Genomic DNA, 20,597 nt, shown 5'->3' on the forward strand with positions numbered 1-20,597 from the left:
TGTGCACCTAGACTAAAGTTGTTGAGGACTAGATGAAAATTATGGGACAAATCTAAACAATGTGAAAGAGGTAGAGTTGACAGTATCTGATGACCATTTGGACAAATAATGTAATCAGTAGTAGGAGACTGCCACCAATAATAAATTCATTGACCATCAGTTTTCTAGTCTGGCCTGTGAAGCATTAAGATTCGTGTATGTTGCGTATCTAGGATTTGTTAGGCATACTGCCTCGGTGTAATGACAGAGTTTTTGGATGACTCTTCTCCAGCCCATTCTCCTGCCCTCTTACCCTGCCTTTTCACATCAACATATTCTTAGATAGGAAATTGAAAAAGAAAGGCATAAATTTTGAAAAGATCCATTAGTAGGCTTGGCATTCTGCCCATTCATAACGTTTCAGGGACAATATGAGAAAAGAAGAGAAACATCTTTTGTACAAAATCATTGGCTGAAGCTTAGCCATCTTGGCTTACAAACAGTCTAAAGCCCAATATCCTAGTGTAACAGAGAGAATAGCACAGCTTTCTGTGCCTTATTTCTCACGTGTTAATGTGAAGGAAAAAAAATAAAGCAAGTTAATTTTATTAACGTTGATATTTGACTATGCCAACCAGAAAACTTACTATTTTATAATTTACAATAGTTTTATTTGCTTACATTATAAATGATTCAGAATGGAGATGGAGAGAGGTATATAGAAATCTAATCATAAACTCCTCATGATACATTTCCATTCATATAATATTCAAAAGACTGGAATTGCTTTCAATGTTTTGACCATCTGTATAGTGTTAAGTTCCTCCCTAAAATGTGTAATTTTCTTATTTGAACATGTTTTAAATGAATGAATAAATGCATGTCATATATTCATCTTTTTTCAAAAAACAAGTTTTTTGGTTTGTTGATTTTCTCAATTGTGTTCGATTTTATTGATTTCTGCCCTAATATTTATTATTTCTTTTCTTCTGCTTGCTGCATGCTTAAACTGCTCTTCTTTCTCTAGTTTACTAAGATGAAAGTGTAGGTTATTGTAGACCTTAGACCTTCTTTTCAAATATATGCATTTAAGGCTATAAATTTCCTCTCTAAGCACTGCTTTTGTGGCATCCCACACAGTTTGCTTACTTGTATTTTAATTTTCATGTACTTCAAAATATTTTTAAATTTTTCTTGTCTTCTTGAGCCATATGTTCAGAAGTATATCAATCTCCCAATATTTTGGGATTTTTCTGCTATCTTTCTATTATTGATTTCTAGTTTCATTTTCATTGTGGTTTAAGAACATACTTTTTATGATTTCTATTCTTCTTAATGTGCTAAAGTGTTTTTTATGGCACAGAATGTGGTCTGTCTCTGAATGTTCCATGTGAACTTGAGAAGAATATATATCATGCAGGTGTTGGATGGAAGATTCTATAAATGCCCATTAATCAAGTTTATTGATAATGCTATTCAGGACAACTATATCCTCTCTGATTTTCTGCCTACTTGATTTATCAGTTACAGAAAGCAGGGTATTGAAGCCTCCAACTCTAATAATGCATTTTTCTTATTCACCTTTCAGTTCTATCAGTTTTGCCTCGTGTATTTTGACATGCTTGTTAGTTGCATACAGGCTTAGGATTATTATGTCTTCTTGTCTATTATGTCTTTTTTGCCTGAAAAAGTCTTTATTTCTCCTTCACTATTGAAAGATAATTTCATTGAATATAGAATTCTAGACTGGTAACTTTCCTTCTTTCAACACTTTATATATTTCCCTCCACTCTCTTTTTGTTTACATGGCTTCTGATGACCACTGTAAATCATACCTTGTATCTGGGTATGTAAGATATTTTTTTACCCTCTGGCTTCTTTCAGCATTTTCTATTTGACTTGGGTTTTCTTTAGTTTTTAATATGCTATGCCTCGGGATATGTTGGTTGGGCTTCTGGTATGGTGTTCTCCAGGCTTCCTGAATATCTGAATTATGTGACTGGCATTATTTTTAGAAAATTCTTGATAATTATTACTTCAAATATTTTTTCTACTCTGTTTTCTTTTTCTTCTGGTATTCTCTTATATATATATATATATATATATATATATATACACACATATATATATACTTTTTGAAATTGTCTCACAGTTCTTGAATATTCTGTTCTATTTTTTCATTCTTTTATCTCTGTTTCAGTTTATATCATTTTTTTTTTGTTGACCTGTTTTTAAGCTTACTGATTATTTCATTGACTGTATTGAGTCTACTGATGAGCCCACAAAAGGTATTCTATATTTCTGTTACAGTGCTTTTGATTTCTAGCATTTCATTTTGATTCTTTTCTGCAGTTTCCCTGTCTCTACTTACATTACCCATCTGTTCTTGTATATAATCTACTTTTTCCATTAGCATCCTTAATATATTAATCATAATTACTTTACCCTGTCTGATGATTTGAACATCTGTGTCATATTTGAGTATGGTTTTGATGCTTGCTTCTACTCTCAAAACTACATTTTACTCCTTGCTTTCTGGAATGCCTTGTAATTTTCTGTTGAAAGCTGGACATGTATCAGGTGATAGGAACTGAAGAAAATAGACTTTTAGTGTGAAGACGTGCATTTAGGTAAGAATTGTGCTATATTTAATGCTTGTTGTAGCTGTAGGTGTCAGAGGCTTCAGATTCCCTCCTGCTGTCCTTGCTTTTGTCTCCGCTGTTAACTTTTGGCTTTCCTAAATTCTCCTCAGAGAGAGTCTGCATCATTCAGCTCTTTCAACTGCAATCCACTGTTACAATACTGGAGTCCTGTTGGTGTGGTGGTATGATGTGGGAGAAAAGCATTCTCGATTTTTATGATTAAATCTTAGTCTTTTAGCTGACCTGTACCTTGGGGACTGTGACTTCTACAAGTATTTCTCTGGTGGTATACCTTTTTTTTCCCCTCTTAGGTGAAACAAGAATGGTGGAGGAGATTGAAACATGAGCAATATCCATAACCCACGTGGGATAGGGTTAACTTCTTTCCTAGAGAGTAGGCCTTTGTTATGGAGAAGGACCAGGGCATATTTCACAGTGATGACTCTCCCCCTGCCAGAATCAGGAGAAGCTCTTTCTTGGATCTTTACCATGAAAATCTGGTGTGGTTCCTGGACATAAACTGTAGGAAAGGATGAAAACTCCCTGAGACTGTGGCCTTCAGGAGTTTCTCACTCTCATGCTAGTCTACATTAAGTCTCCAGCAGTTCATTAAAATTCCCATTTGAGTGTTCCTATCAGTTTTTGGCTCCAGTGGCCTCTACCCCAGGTAACCACATCTCAGTTGTGACTCTCTGGGTTTGTCTTTCTCCAGATTTTTGGATGGTGGTTTGCCCTGCAACCTCAGTTGTCTAATTCGTATTAAAAAAGTAATTGATTTTCAGTAATTTGTTCAACTTTTTCTTTTCAGGGTAGAAGTAAAGATTATCTTTAGGTATTGAATATCTCCTTCATGTAATGAATTTATTTAATCCATAAATAAATGGAAAGCCACAATATTCTTATTTTGACTTATATATACATTGTATAGAATTATATATAAAGTGGATACCCTTTTATTAATTCTGTTTAAGAAAATAGAAGCTTAAATATCTATATTTTATTCATTTTATAAATATAACATTATTACTGTTATATATCTTAAGTATTCTGATCATATTCTGCACTATGTGATTTGTAAAGATTATCTACTAAAAATCAATCTTTAGTAGTTGGACGCTTTGTAAAACATTATTAAGACCCAACCTGGCGTTGCTTGTCTGAAAAATAATTTAAAAGAATCTGTTTCACTTTATCTGTTACTCACTTAAAGGGAAAATTTTCATTCTGACTTCTTGTTTAAGAGTTCATGTAGCAATTTCAAGAGTTTAGGGATTTTCTAAATTAGTACAAAGAAGTTCAAGTTCTCCACAATTTTTTCCCTAATTAAATAAATTGAATTTTTATCCTTTTGTCAGTGCCCACTATTCAGAGTTCTGCAAAGTGCTGTGCTCCAAAATTACCACCCCTATGAATATTGGCATGTAAAGACTTACTCTTCCTTAGGCATTATAATGTGCCTTTATTGAAGGGGAAATATAGTATACCCACAAAAATCATTACTTTGTTGTTTTGTTGGGTTTTGTATTTTTATTCAGCTTACATAGATTATTCATGTATTTTCAAAACTTTAAAATCAACAGATGAATGTGAATACATTCTGGTAGAAAATAAAGTGAATGTTGCTGGTATCTTGTAATCTCTCTAAACATCTATGTATGTAAATATTTGTGTATCATTTTTTTTCTGAAACGTATGGCAGTTCTCAAAAGCAAGACAAAAGAAACAAACAAAAATCATGGGAGGCACCCCAGTGAACTGGAACACTTAAAGGACAAAAGTTTAAAGACAGGTTCTAAGCCTTGATTTGCCACCAGTTTGTGTGACTTTGAGCTCCTTTACCACCCCATCCCCCCTTTTAAAATTTCAACCATAAATGGGAATACTGCACTAGGTAATTAGTAAGAGCACTTTCAGCTCATAAATTGTATAATTCTATGTCACACTCCACACTGAGATTATTATATTTAAAAAACTGGTCATTTTTCTGTAATACTTGCCCATTTCCTTTGTATATTTTTCTTTATTTTGAGTTGGAAAGGAAAAGAAAGAACAGTGAAAATAAAATAATACCTTAAGTAAAGTAGCAATGCTTTTCTTAGATCAAAATCTATTACTGAACTTACATGTAAGCCAGGTAAATAGATACTTACATAGAATGGCTATTGGGGCAGCAGAATAGAATATATTCCCTCACACTTCATCTGCCTTTGTGCCGCAATGCTATGTTTGCTCTACTTCTTTAGATTAAGACAGCTGGGCCTGTTTTTTTCAAATTCATATGTACCTGATTACTTACCAACTTTATCAACCAAGTCATGTTAATTTATTAGGTGCTTTCCTCTGTAACAGGTCATTTGGAGGCACTATATGTTACAACTTTTGATTTGGACATGATGGTAAGAGAAGACAACTGGATTCTGAGGCACTGCTCAGGCAGGGTAAATATTGACTTCAGATATAGTTCGGAAGGATGGATGGATGGACGGACGGAGGGACGGACAGACAGACAGACCGACAGAGAGATAGATGAGTTATATATATGTTTATGTTTATGTAAATACTATATATGTTGTATGTGTATTTCTGGGTCTGTGTGTGTGTGTGTGTGTGTGTGTGTGTGTGTGTATTTTATGGTGTAGTAGAAAGTGTAGGACTTGAGGACATCCTGTAAATGAGATATCAAGAAAGATGAAGCAAAACCAGCAAACTTTGTAAAGGAAAAAAGATGTAAACTTTATTACTTCTTATAGAGCAGCATCTCATAGAGTTTGTTCCTTGATACGGTGAAAATTGTTTGGCAAATAACAGGTTTCCTAGTCATATGCTTTTGGGAAACTTCGCAGGCTATAGCTCTTGCCTAAGATTCCCGGTGCACATGGTCATGTTGGCATTTGAACCAATATTTTCCAAATGTGTTTGAATTGAGAACCCCTTTTACTGGAGTGTCTCATGGAATTTTGGAAAACACTGGCCCAGAGCAGTTTCTGATTATAGTTATTATAGCTTCTGCTAAGTATCCGTCAGTATAATTGGGATTGACTAAATATTTTTCTGCTGAAGAATTCAGAGTGTTCATGTTATTCCTTACCCACAAACTTAAGCTCAAAATCTAATTTAAAACAAATCTTTAAATATACATTTGACTCACCCATTGTTTGTTTTATGATAATGAAATAGCAATATTCTATTTTGTAAATAAAACACTTTGGGTAGTATTATATTCCCCAAATTAATGAAATTATTTAACTTTTGTAAATAAAATTAATGAGTAGTTCTGCAAGTTAAACAAAGCAGTAATCTTGCCTTATTCTCAATATTACGGGCCAGTTAATATCCCAGTAGACTGAATACACAAGAAACCCTTTTTCGTTTTCTTTTTTAGCTAGTTGTTTGAGCAATAGCATATTAACTAAATGATTTTTTAATAAATTCATAATTTAATCAAATGTGTGTTTTTGTTTATTTTCTAAATTAGATGACAAAACTGTATTTTGGATTTCTCTTAGTTTATATGAAAAGAAGAAATTAAGTCTTAATCTTATTGTAGATGTGATGAGAGGATAAAATGCTCTTTTAAATCTGTACATATGGTAATCTAGGTATAATTAGTCACAGTTGTCATAAACAATAGAAATAGGTTATAGGGAGCAAGATGGCCGAATAGGAACAGCTCCAGTCTCCAATTCCCAGCGCGAGCGACACAGAAGACCGGTGATTTCTGCATTTTCAACTGAGGTACTGGGGTCATCTCACTAGGGAGTGCCAGACAATCGGTGCTGGTCAGTTGCTGCAGCCTGACCAGCGAGTGCTGAAGCAGGGCGAGGCATCGCCTCACCTGGGAAGCGCAAGGGGAAAAGGAATCCCTTTTCCTAGCCAGGGGAACTGAGACACGCAACACCTGGAAAATCGGGTAACTCCCACCCCAATACTGCGCTTTAAGCAAACGGGCACACCAGGAGAATATATCCCACACCTGGCCGGGAGGGTCCCACGCCCACGGAGCCTCCCTCATTGCTAACACAGCAGTCTGCGATCTAACCGCGAGGCAGCAGCGAGGCTGGGGGAGGGGCACCCGCCATTGCTGAGGCTTAAGTAGGTAAACAAAGCCGCTGGGAAGCTCGAACTGGGTGGAGCTCACAGCACCTCAATGAAACCTGCCTGTCTCTGTAGACTCCACCTCTGGGGACAGGGCACAGTTAACAACAACAACAACAAAAGCAACAGAAACCTTTGCAGACGCAAACAACTCTGTCTGACAGCTTTAAAGAGAGCAGTGGATCTCCCAACACGGAGGTTGAGATCTGAGAACGGACAGACTGCCTGCTCAAGTGGGTCCCTGACCCCTGAGTAGCCTAACTGGGAGACATCCCCTACTAGGGGCACTCTGACACCCCATACCTCACAGGGTGGATTACACCCCTGACAGGAAGCTTCCAAAGTAAGAATCAGACAGCTACACTCACTGTTCAGCAATATTCTATCTTCTGCAGGCAGAATACCCAGGCAAACAGGGTCTGGAGTGGACCTCAAGCAATCTCCAACAGACCTACACCTGAGGGTCCTGACTGTTAGAAGGAAAACTATCAAACAGGAAGGACACCTATACCAAAATCCCATCAGTACGTCACCATCATCAAAGACCAGAGGCAGGTAAAACCACAAAGATGGGGAAAAAGCAGGGCAGAAAAGCTAGAAATTCAAAAAATAACAGCGCATCTCCCCCGGCAAAGGGGCGCAGCCCATCGCCAGCAACGGATCAAAGCTGGTCAGAGAATGACTTTGACGAGATGAGAGAAGAAGTCTTCAGTCCATCAAACTTCTCAGAGCTAAAGGAGGAAATACGTACCCAGCACAAAGAAACTAAAAATCTTGAAAAAAGAGTGGAAGAATTGACAGCTAGACTAATTAATGCAGAGAAGGTCATAAATGAAATGACAGAGATGAAAACCATGACACGAGAAATACGTGACAAATGCACAAGCTTCAGTAACCAACTTGATCAACTGGAAGAAAGAGTATCAGCGATTGACGGTCAAAGGAATGAAATGAAGTGAGAAGAGAAACCAAAAGAAAAAAGAAGAAAAAGAAATGAACAAAGCCTGCAAGAAGTATGAGATTATGTAAAAAGACCAAATCTACGTCTGATTGGGGTGCCTGAAAGTGAGGGGGAAAATGGAACCAAGTTGGAAAACACTCTTCAGGATATCATCCAGGAGAACTTCCCCAATCTAGTAGGGCAAACCAACATTCAAATTCAGGAAATACAGAGAACGCCACAAAGATACTCCTCGAGAAGAGCAACTCCAAGACACATAATTGCCAGATTCACCAAAGTTGAAATGAGGGAAAGAATCTTAAGGGCAGCCAGAGAGAAAGGTCGGGTTACCCACAAAGGGAAGCCCATCAGACTAACAGCAGATCTCTTGGCAGAAACTCTCCAAGCCAGAAGAGAGTGGGGGCCAGTACTCAACACTCTTAAAGAAAAGAATTTTAAACCCAGAATTTCATATCCAGCCAAACTAAGTTTCATAAGTGAAAGAGAAATAAAATCCTTTACAGATAAGCAAATGCTTAGAGATTTTGTCACCACCAGGCCTGCCTTACAAGAGACCCTGAAGGAAGCCCTAAACATGGAAAGGAACAACCGGTACCAGCCATTGCAAAAACATGCAAAAATGTAAAGACCATCGAGGCTAGGAAGAAACTGCATCAACTAACGAGCAAAATAACCAGTTAATATCATAATGGCTGGATCAAGGTCACACATAACAATATTAACCTTAAATGTAAATGGACTAAATGCTCCAGTTAAAAGACATAGACTGGAAAACTGGATAAAGAGTCAAGACCCATCAGTCTGCTGTCTTCAGGAGACCCATCTCACATGCAGAGACATACATAGGCTCAAAATAAAGGGATGGAAGAAGATCTACCAAGCAAATGGAGAACAAAAAAAAGCAGAGGTTGCAATATTAGTCTCTGATAAAACAGACTTTAAACCATCAAAGATCAAAAGAGACAAAGAAGGCCATTACATAATGGTAAAGGGATCAATTCAACAGGAAGAGCTAACTATCCTAAATATATATGCACCCAATACAGGAGCACCCACATTCATAAAGCAAGTCCTTAGAGACTTACAAAGAGACTTAGACTCCCATACAATAATAATGGGAGACTTCAAGACTCCCCTGTCAACATTAGACAGATCAACGAGACAGAAAGTTAACAAGGATATCCAGGAATTGAGCTCATCTCTGCACCAAGCGGACCTAATAGACATCTATAGAACTCTCCACCCCAAATCAATACAATATACATTCTTCTCAGCACGACATCGCACTTATTCCAAAATTGACCACATAATTGGAAGTAAAGCACTCCTCAGCAAATGTAAAAGAACAGAAATTATAACAAACTGTCTCTCAGACCACAGTGCAATCAAACTAGAACTCAGGACTAAGAAACTCAATCAAAACTGCTCAGCTACATGGAAACTGAACAACCTGCTCCTGAATGACTACTGGGTACATAACGAAATGAAGGCAGAAATAAAGATGTTCTTTGAAGCCAATGAGAACAAAGATACAACATACCAGAATCTATGGGACACATTTAAAGCAGTGTGTAGAGGGAAATTTATAGCACTAAATGCCCACAAGAGAAAGCTAGAAAGATCTAAAATTGACACTCTAACATCACAATTAAAACAACTAGAGAGGCAAGAGCAAACACATTCAAAAGCTAGCAGAAGGCAAGAAATAACTAAGATGAGAGCAGAACTGAAGGAGATAGAGACACAAAAAACCCTCCAAAAAATCAATGAATCCAGGAGTTGGTTTTTTGAAAAGATCAACAAAATTGACAGACCGCTAGCAAGACTAATAAAGAAGAAAAGAGAGAGGAATCAAATCGATGCAATTAAAAATGATAAAGGGGATATCACCAACGACCCCACAGAAATACAAACTATCATCAGAGAATACTGTAAACACCTTTACACAAATCAACTAGAAAATCTAGAAGAAATGGATAATTTCCTGGACACGTACACTCTTCCAAGACTAAACCAGGAAGAAGTTGAATCCCTGAATAGACCAATAGGAGGCTCTGAAATTGAGGCAATAATTAATAGCTTACCAACCAAAAAAAGTCTAGGACAAGATGGATTCACAGCTGAATTCTACCAGAGGTACAAGGAGGAGCTGGTACCTTTCCTTCTGAAACTATTCCAATCAATTGAAAAAGAGGGAATCCTCCCTAACTCATTTTATGAGGCCAACATCATCCTGATACCAAAGCCTGGCAGAGACACAACAAAAAAAGAGAATTTTAGACCAATATCCCTGATGAACATCAACACAAAAATCCTCAATAAAATACTGGCAAAACGGATTCAGCAGCATGTCAAAAAGCTTATCCACCATGATCAAGTGGGCTTCATCCCTGGGATGCAAGGCTGGTTCAACATTGGCAAATCAATAAACGTAATCCAGCATATAAACAGAACCAAAGACAAGAACCACATGATTATCTCAATTGATGCAGAAAAGGTTTTTGACAAGATTCAACAGCCCTTCATGCTAAAAACTCTCAATAAATTCGGTATTGATGGAACGTACCTCAAAATGATAAGAGCTATTTATGACAAACCCACAGCTAATATCATACTGAATGGGCAAAAACTGGAAAAATTCCCTTTGAAAACTGGCACAAGACAGGGATGCCCTCTCTCACCACTCCTATTCAACATAGTGTTGGAAGTTCTGGCTAGGGCAATCAGGCAAGAGAAAGAAATCAAGGGTATTCAGTTAGGAAAAGAAAAAGTCACATTGTCCCTGTTTGCAGATGACATGATTGTATATTTAGAAAACCCCATTGTCTCAGCCCAAAATCTCCTTAAGCTGATAAGCAACTTCAGCAAAGTCTCAGGATACAAAATTAATGTGCAAAAATCACAAGCATTGTTATACACCAGTAACAGACAAATAGAGAGCCAAATCAGGAATGAACTTCCATTCACAATTGCTTCAAAGAGAATAAAATACCTAGGAATCCAACTTACAAGGGATGTAAAGGACCTCTTTAAGGAGAACTACAAACCACTGCTCAGTGAAATCAAAGAGGACACAAACAAATGGAAGAACATACCATGCTCATGGATAGGAAGAATCAATATCGTGAAAATGGCCATACTGCCCAAGGTTATTTATAGATTCAATGCCATCCCCATCAAGCTACCAATGAATTTCTTCACAGAATTGGAAAAAACTGCTTTAAAGTTCATATGGAACCAAAGAAGAGCCTGCATTGCCAAGACAATCCTAAGTCAAAAGGACAAAGCCGGAGGCGTCACGCTACCTGACTTCAAACTATACTACAAGGCTACAGTAACCAAAACAGCATGGTACTGGTACCAAAACAGAGATGTAGACCAATGGAACAGAACAGAGTCCTCAGAAATAATACCACACATCTACAGCCATCTGATCTTTGACAAACCTGAGAGAAACAAGAAATGGGGAAAGGATTCCCTATTTAATAAATGGTGCTGGGAAAATTGGCTAGCCATAAGTAGAAAGCTGAAACTGGATCCTTTCCTTACTCCTTATACGAAGATTAATTCAAGATGGATTAGAGACTTAAATGTTAGACCTAATACCATAAAAACCCTAGAAGAAAACCTAGGTAATACCATTCAGGACATAGGCATGGGCAAGGACTTCATGTCTAAAACACCAAAAGCAACGGCAACAAAAGCCAAAATTGACAAATGGGATCTAATTAAACTAAAGAGCTTCTGCACAGCAAAAGAAACTACCATCAGAGTGAACAGGCAACCTACAGAATGGGAGAAAATTTTTGCAATCTACTCATCCAACAAAGGGCTAATATCCAGAATCTACAAAGAACTCAAACAAATATTCAAGAAAAAAACAAACAACCCCATCAAACAGTGGGCAAAGGATATGAACAGAGATTTCTCAAAAGAAGACATTCATACAGCCAACAGACACATGAAAAAATGCTCATCATCACTCACCATCAGAGAAATGCAAATAAAAACCACAATGAGATACCATCTCACACCAGTTAGAATGCCAATCATTAAAAAATCAGGAAACAACAGGTGCTGGAGAGGATGTGGAGAAATAGGAACACTTTTACACTGTTGGTGGGATTGTAAACTAGTTCAACCATTATGGAAAACAGCATGGCAATTCCTCAAGGATCTAGAACTAGATGTACCATATGACCCAGCCATCCCACTACTGGGTATATACCCAAAGGATTATAAATCATGCTGCTATAAAGACACATGCACATGTATGTTTATTGCGGCACTATTCACAATTGCAAAGACTTGGAATCAACCCAAATGTCCATCTGTGACAGACTGGATTAAGAAAATGTGGCACATATACACCATGGAATACTATGCAGCCAAAAAAAGGATGAGTTTGTGTCCTTTGTAGGGACATGGATGCAGCTGGAAACCATCATTCTTAGCAAACTATCACAAGAAGAGAAAACCAAACACCGCATGTTCTCACTCATAGGTGGGAACTGAACAATGAGATCACTTGGACTCGGGAAGGGGAACATCACACACTGGGGCCTATCATGGGGAGGGGGGAGGGGGGAGGGATTGCATTGGGAATTATACCTGATATAAATGATGAATTGATGGGTGCTGACGAGTTGATGGGTGCAGCACACCAACATGGCACAAGTATACATATGTAACAAACCTGCACGTTATGCACATGTACCCTAGAACTTAAAGTATAATGAAAAATAAAAATAAAATTAAATTAAAAAAACACTAGAAATAACAATGAGATTTATCATAGGCCTTTTATCTACTCAGTGTAAATTTATTTAACAATTATAATTTTACATGTAAATAAGGATGTGGAACTCAGGATTTGTCAGCTGACTAAGCCTGCCTTCCCACGGTTTTATTCCCAGGCCACCACACCAGAGACTGTGTCCCTAGCTGTGAACCCTGCAGTAGACATTCTTTACTCTTTCTAATTTACTGCCAGTCATATTTCTCTTATGTATCACCATATGTCTTCCTTCCCTTCCAAAGGAAATGATATTCTAACTCCTAGCATAATACTACACTATGCTTATCAGTGCTTTTCTCAAATTGGACTTACAGAAATTACTCACATATATCTCTCAACTCATCCATTCATCCCTTCACATTTCTTCACATTTCTTTCTTCTCTTTTCTTTTTCTTTTTCTTTTTTTTGTTTAAACTGCTCTCTGTTTGAAAATTATTATTCCTTCACATCTTTTATAATTTAACCCATCAAAAGTTACCTCTTCTAATCAGACTTTCTTGGAAATCATGAGACAATCTCTCTTTCCTCTTTGAACTTCTAGGCTGCTAAGTACATCCTCTAATATCGAACCCATTTTGCCCTGTATTTATGTATGTGTCTTCCCTTCATTATCAGTTTGTAAATTTCAGACAGATACAGCACCCCTGCATTTTCTGTATTTCATGGCACTTAGCATACTTGTACATTGAGTGATAGGTATGCAAGAGATATTTTTTGAATTGATAAAAGAGTGAATGAATGTATTTTTACATCAGATCCTCTAAGAAAAAGAATATACAAGTACAGAAGAAATTCTGGTTTTGAACAGAGTAGATTACAAAAGATACTTTTAAATTAAAACTATAAAAATTACTGATACATCAGTATTCTTTTAAAATTAGTTTTATTTTAAAAATTGTAGATACCAGTGACATTAATAGCTAACTAATTCTTCTGGTTTCTTTTGAAATCTCTTTCCCAAAATGTTCAAGGATGTTTGACTTTTGGTGTTTTATTTTTTCTGTCTTTTAATCATAAATAGTTATGAACAGTACTTTAAATACTCTGAGTACTAAAGAATAAAATTATGACAAAAAGAAAATTACTATGACTAATTTTTAATACTGTCTGTTGGTAGCAACCAGATACACTTGCATTCTAACCAGTGGCATGTATTTGTACAAAAGTTTCCAAGTACACAAGAGGAACTTGCAGGTCATTTTTTGCCAAATAGTATTTTGTGCCAAAGAAATATAATTAAAAGATGATAAGGATAATAGATTCAGTTGTTGGATTTCTACAGATTTAAAATGTTGGTATTTTGAACAAAAAATGTAAAGTTACGAAATATTTCAAAGATAGAATAATAAAAATAACTTTACCGATTACTTTAGCTGTATTGTGCTCTAAAAAGTCATGTACTCCAATTACTCATGACGATCAGTTAAACTTCTGGTGAACTGGCTAAACAAAAATGTTTTAGAAGCAGAGCAGTGGATAACTATGTAATATTTTACTAAAAAGAATTAGTGTGTCTTATGAGAATTATGGGTGCAGTTTGCCATTAGCAGCAAATTTTATCTCAATAGCTTTTTATGAATTAATTGAGAAGACTTCTGGTTGCCTTATTAGTTCATAGGCAAATAATAATAAAACTAATATAGTTATGGTTAAAAGATCATGTATCAAAAATGAAACATATAAAATACAATATCAAGGATAAGGCCTGAATTTTAGGTATTCATAATTTACTGGTGATGTATTACTAGTTTATGTAAATTTAGTTAGCTTTTCTGATAATGCTTTTTTTCTAGCATTCTAGCTAGAATTCTACATTCTAGCATTTCTACACTCACTTTTTATAGTGTGATTTTATGGAACAAGAGGTTTCTTGGAAGCACTCTATGGTGATATGATAAAAATCCTTGAATCCATTTAATTGGTTAATAGCGAAGTTAGTAGACAAATAGTGCTTCCCTGGGGTTCTGAGCATCATTTCTCAAAGTTTTTTATGTTAAGCATTATACCTTAGAAGGTTAGTAAATGCTAAATAAGGAAAAGAGTGAGGAGTTTGCAGACTCTTCAAATATAGGAATCAATGGACTGAGTAAAAGTAAGAGGATTTCTTCTGAAATCTTTTCATATACTAATGTGCATCGTGAACTCTCAAGAGGGACTTACAGTGAGTAGCACTTGCAAGAATTATTTGACCACAGAACCACTTTTTAATTGAACATCACTTACCAGTATGGAACATGTTTTCTGAAACACTGTCCTCCTAAGTGTTTCTAAGTGGGGAAAAAATAAAAATGATGTGCATATAGAATAATCTACCTTACATATCTGTAATAAAATGTTGTATATAATAAGATGCCATGAGAAAAGGCACCCACTTTGTCATCATAGAGCTCTCATGTTAGGGGAGAAACTTTATAAATAAGCCGACAGATACAATAAATAATTATACTCCATGATATATGCTTTGAGGGAAACAAACAGGGAGTTGAGATAAAGAATCACGGAATGAATCTGCCCTAGGTAAGATGGTCAGGAAGGACTCCAGGCAAGTAATATTTAAGCTTAATGTAAACAGAAAGTACTCATCTTTTTAGACGTGAAGTACTCCATGAAGAAAGAAGGACATGCAGAGGCTCCAAGGTGGGAAGAAACTGGCCATGTTTAGATAGAAGTATACACAGGAAGTAACACACACACACGCACGCACGCACACACACATGCACAAACATGCACATGCACAAACATATCTAGTGTGGAGAGGTAAGCAGGATCCAGATCATGCAGAGCCTGGATGCCAAAATGAGAGTTTGGAATTTATTCTGTATGCTTTGGGAAGCTTTTGCAGGGTGTCAAAGAGTTAACTGTGTTATTTGATTTACATTGTGAGAAGATCACTTTTTCTACTCTGAGGTAGATTGATTAACAGTGGCCACGAGTAGAACTTTAGAGGACCAGTTAGGAGGCTGTTGTAATCCAGATGAGAGATGAAAGGGATACTGTGTTATCAGACTGAAGATAGAGTTTGATGCTTTCCAGTGGGAGCTAAGAGGGAAGTAGCAAATAAGCATGACCTTGATCTCCTTTTCATCCTCTTCTCTCCTTTCCAAATAGCACAACCAGAGATATTTAGCACCACTGCTTTATGCCAAAGTATAAAGTATGTAAGTGACAAATCTCTCTTGAGTTTGACTTTATTTGATGTAATGTTTGGACGACTTCCAAAATGACCAAGAGACAATGTGTAAGATCTCTTGAAGTCACATTTTCCCTTTGGCCTGTTTTATTCATCTTATTCTGACATTTTAATTTATTTCAACACACCTTTTCCCTTTGAAGAAACTTCATTTGCTTTCACCTTAATTATGACAATCTTGCATAGGACATACAAATGAACAATACATTGGTTCTATAAGAAATAAGAATTTATTGGCCGGGCGCGGTGGCTCAAGCCTGTAATCCCAGCACTTTGGGAGGCCGAGACGGGTGGATCACGAGGTCAGGAGATGGAGACCATCCTGGCTAATACGGTGAAACCTCGTCTCTACTAAAAAATACAAAAAAACTAGCCGGGCGACGAGGCGGGCGCCTGTAGTCCCAGCTACTAGGGAGGCTGAGGCAGGAGAATGGCGTGAACCCGGGAGGCGGAGCTTGCAGTGAGCTGAGATCCGGCCACTGCACTCCAGCCCGGGCGGCAGAGCAAGACTCCGTCTCAAAAAAAAAAAAAAAAAAAAAAAAAGAAATAAGAATTTATTTGACAAGGATATGCCACAATGGCATTCTCTGCCATAACTGTTCTTATTAGTATCATTTACACTAACCAGATGTTATTCCCCCTAAATTTAAATCATCCTTAATACCATTTATGGACTTTAAATCAATGATAAAAATTGTATTTATTTTATTTTTTGTGGTACATGAATTATATTTTATTAGATGGAAGGAGGTTGTGAAAGTGAGAGCAGAAATTAATTAAAGTAAAAAACAAAATTGAGCAATAAATTAAAAATTTGGCCCTCTGGAAAGATTAAAAACATCGTTTTGGTGAAATTTTGAAAGGAAACAAATTTGAAATATGGGAAAAGTAAGTAATATTATTAAGGAAAAAAGTAACAGATTAAAATTATAAATAGATATTACTATGTCCATTATATACCAATATATTTGAGTCTAATCAGAATAGACAAATTACTAGAAAAAAAATAATGTGAAGAAGCAGTTTAAAATATTCCCATTAAATAAAAACAATTCGGGGCAATCTTACAGTCATTTGCCAACAGACTTGCAAAGAACAGATCATTCAAATTGTACAAAAACCTTGAACAAATAAAGAATGAACATCTTGGATAATAAAGGCAGATAATATTATTAACAGAAAGAAAAATTACAGGGCAATCTTATGTATGCATATAAATGCATAATTTCTTAACAAAATATAAGTAAACTGAATGTGATAACATTTCAAAAAATAAAACATCTTTTCCAATTTGGAATTATACTAAGTGTTAGTGTCATTAAATATTATGTAGGCCGGGCGCGGTGGCTCAAGCCTGTAATCCCAGCACTTTGGGAGGCCGAGACGGGCGGATCACGAGGTCAGGAGATCGAGACCATCCTGGCTAACACGGTGAAACCCCGTCTCTACTAAAAATACAAAAAAACTAGCCGGGCGAGGTGGCGGGCGCCTGTAGTCCCAGCTACTCCGGAGGCTGAGGCAGAGGAGGCTGAGGCAGGAGAATGGCGTAAACCTGGGAGGCGGAGCTTGCAGTGAGCTGAAATCCGGCCACTGCACTCCAGCCCGGGCAACAGAGCAAGACTCCGTCTCAAAAAAAAAAAAAAAAAAATTATGTAACAGATCAAAATTTAATGATAAAAAAATTAAGACAAGACTAAGTTATTGAGGAACCTCTTTCATATAGAGTACTTGTGCTACACAGAAGTATTTTGAAGATTAATTTTAACTTCACCTATTCAAATTTAAATTACACATGCTTTTATATGTTAGCCAAATTTTATGTAAATGAGAATTGTAGAGAAATTAGAGAAGTTTGCTTAGTATTTGCCGCATGTGCATTTACAAACTGAATTTCTTCAAAACACAATGCTTATTAGGAAGATTTTCTCTTGAGTTTTCTAAGATTATTAAATGAATACACCAACACATATTTTAAATAGCTATTAATATCAGTTAACAGAAATAACAAGTATTTTTGTTTTGGAGGTTAGTTGTGAAGAAGAAATACCTAATAGTGAAATTTATTAAATTTTAAATGATATTATAGAGTAAGATTATATAATGCTTTCAAAGTAGACTTAGATATATGTGACTTAAGTATAATAGTAGGCCTAGTTTTTGTTATTTCTCTTTGGGATTGAAATTGTTAAATAGGAACATGAATATATGTGAAGGTATGTCTTTTCACACACACTTCAAGTTCTCATTATTTCTCATCTTATTTATTATCTTTTATTCCTAATGGAGCTGTCTCTGCTCCCATCTCTAAGCCAGTCTCTACCTTATTGCCAAAAACAGCAGATTAACAGAATCATTAACAAAAGATTTTGTCTTTCTAAAAACTTAACACGCCATTCCTATTTGTAATGTATTCGGTTTAAAATGCAAACTTTTCATCTTGACATATAGGACCTTTCAATGCATCATTTCTTTATGTCTCTGCCTTACACAGTAGAAGCATATTATCATTATCATTACCATTTTGCACTTTAGGAGATTGAAGCTTAGAGAGGTTAAATGAGTTCAACAAAGTCATAAAGAACATAAGTGACAGTATAAATTACACACTGTATGAATCCAGTCCTTTGAAGTTTGTTGAAAACTATCTTATGGCACCATAAATGTTCTACGTGTGTTGAAAAAAAACTGTCTACAATTGGGTGAAGTTTTATATACACATGCATTTTTTTCAGTTGATCAAATGTATTACTCTTGTTATTAAGATTTTCTGTATTCTACCCATTTCCTTCTGTTTATCCTATGAAAAGAAATGTGGTAAAATCTCCCATATGTCTTTGTAGTTGTCAATCTAAGGCTGTATAATTTGATCACATAGTTTTATCTTCCTGAAGAAGAGAATCTTTCATTATTATAAAATGGCTCTCAGTATTTCTCATGTTTTATCTCAGTCTGTTTCATCTGATACTAATATAGCTACATGAGCATTTTTTTGATTAGCGTTTCCCTGGTATAACTGGTTGTTCACCCTTGTTACTTTCTACCCTTATGTGTCCTTACATGTTAGAAATCTCTCTGACATAGTACATTTAGATGGATTATTTTCTTAATCTCATCTTGTAGTTTTTATCTTTTACTATTTTAGGGGAAATATACTGTTTCTCTTCTTTTAGTATCTACTCTAAAATTACAACATGCTCTCTTAACTTATGAAAGTATAAAGTCAACCAAATACCCTTTGCTCTTCTCAGACAACAAACAGGAGTCTTCTGATTTGGAAGACATTAATTCCCTTAAATGTTAACTCCCTTAATTTCCTCTAATTCCAAGTAACCTGCTAACTTGCATGTTATTTTTATGTCCTTGGAGAAAGTTTAATTCTGTCTCTTTCTAAAGAATAAGATATTCTCATGTCATTGCTCATAGTCAATGCCATTTTATCTGAAAATTTATAGCTTTCCATTTTTTTCTTCTTGCTTTTTAGTCTTATTTTCCTAGATTATTTTACATTTGCATGAAGTACATTCTCTAGAATTTCTTTCAATGAAGTTCCACTGGAAGCAAACTTCCCAATCTTAGTGGACTGAAAATATCTTTATTTCACTTTCGATTTTTGGAAAAAATTCTACTGGAGCTAGAATTCTGAGTTATTTCTTTCAGCATGCAAAAATTTAATTTCATAGAAAGTTGAAAAGTTGGCCAGCAGTTTAACAATCATTCCTTTGGCGGTAATCTGTCTTTTCTTACTGGCTATTTTTAAGATTGCCCTTATGTCTTTGGTGTTCTGAAACTTCCATATGATACAACAAAATGTAGATTTCTTTTTAGTTATTTTGCTTGCAATTTGTGATTTTTGAGGTGAAAGTTTGGTGAAATTCATCAATTCTGAAAATTTTTCAGCCATTTTTTGTCAAATAGCTCTTCTGCCTTTTTCTCTTTGTCTCTTCCTTTTGCAACTCCAATTAGACTTGTCTTCTCACTCTGTTTTCCATGTATTTTAACCCTCTTTTATATTTGACTTTTTATGTTGAATTCTCCATAATTCCTTCTAGCCTTTCTTTCAGTTTTCTAATTATCTCTTCAAATACGGGCAACTAATCTCTATTAAACTTGACTGTTGAATTTTGAATTTCAAGTATCATATGTTTTATTTTTAGATATTACATGTGTTGTTTTCAAATGTGCTTTGGCATTTTTATAGTTTTCTGTTACCATTTTAAGCTTATATTTTATTTCTTTAAGTATCATCAACATGGTTATTTTATTGTTGTGCCTGTTAGTTATAATATTTGAAATCTTCACAACCAACTTTTGTTGCTTTTGTTTCTACTAGTCTCACTTATGTTCTTTGCCTCTTTATGAGTGAAGTAATTATTTACTGTGCGATAGCCATTTTTCATGGAAAGCTACTTGTGGGAATTCTTTGAGGCCTAGTATGAAGGCGTTTTTCCTGAAAAGTATTTGTCTTTGCTTCTGCTATGTACGTACACTATTGGACCACTTTAAACTAATGATTTGAGGTTGTTTTGTTTTGAAACTACATGAATTATATTAATATGGGCTGCAAACATACCCAAGTGATTTGCAAACATACTTTTTGGTTACAAAGTGAGTAAGTAGTGTCCCACCTTTTTAGAAGGTCTCTTATTAGACTCTCCACTTTGGACAGGCCCTAGGCTTTGTCTCTCCCGGCTGTGCTTCCCAAGTCTGTAAAAATACCTCACTAGCTCTCCAGTGCTATTAAGAAAAAGAAAAAAAGTGTATGTATGTTCTCTTTCTCTCTGTCTTTCTCCAGCAATTTTTGTTATTTTAAGCAGGAGATATTAGCTGAACACCTGGCCTTTTATATAATTGGATGCAAGCATTCAAATGCATAAGCTTCCGAAACTTAGCAAGAATTATACTAAAAGTATAATGTAGAATAACCTTATGGG

General features: G+C 35.8%; 1 protein-coding gene across 4 annotated transcripts in view; it reads left to right on the forward strand.

The window, feature by feature from the left end:
• XRCC4 (X-ray repair cross complementing 4) overlaps positions 1 to 20,597 on the forward strand; it is a 321,280-nt gene that overhangs the window by 216,522 nt on the left and 84,161 nt on the right. Inside the window, exon 8 of one of the 4 annotated variants that reach the window (XM_023214997.2) lies at positions 4,971 to 5,134. The exons of the other annotated variants lie outside the window; for them this stretch is intronic. Coding sequence (XP_023070765.1) covers positions 4,971 to 5,004 — 34 coding nt within the window. The 3' untranslated portion in view covers positions 5,005 to 5,134. Of the gene's footprint in view, positions 1 to 4,970; positions 5,135 to 20,597 lie in introns of those variants that run through there. 4 annotated transcript variants of the gene reach the window in all.

The sequence above is a fragment of the Piliocolobus tephrosceles genome, chromosome 4, assembly GCF_002776525.5.
Source record: "Piliocolobus tephrosceles isolate RC106 chromosome 4, ASM277652v3, whole genome shotgun sequence".
NCBI lineage: Eukaryota > Metazoa > Chordata > Mammalia > Primates > Cercopithecidae > Piliocolobus > Piliocolobus tephrosceles.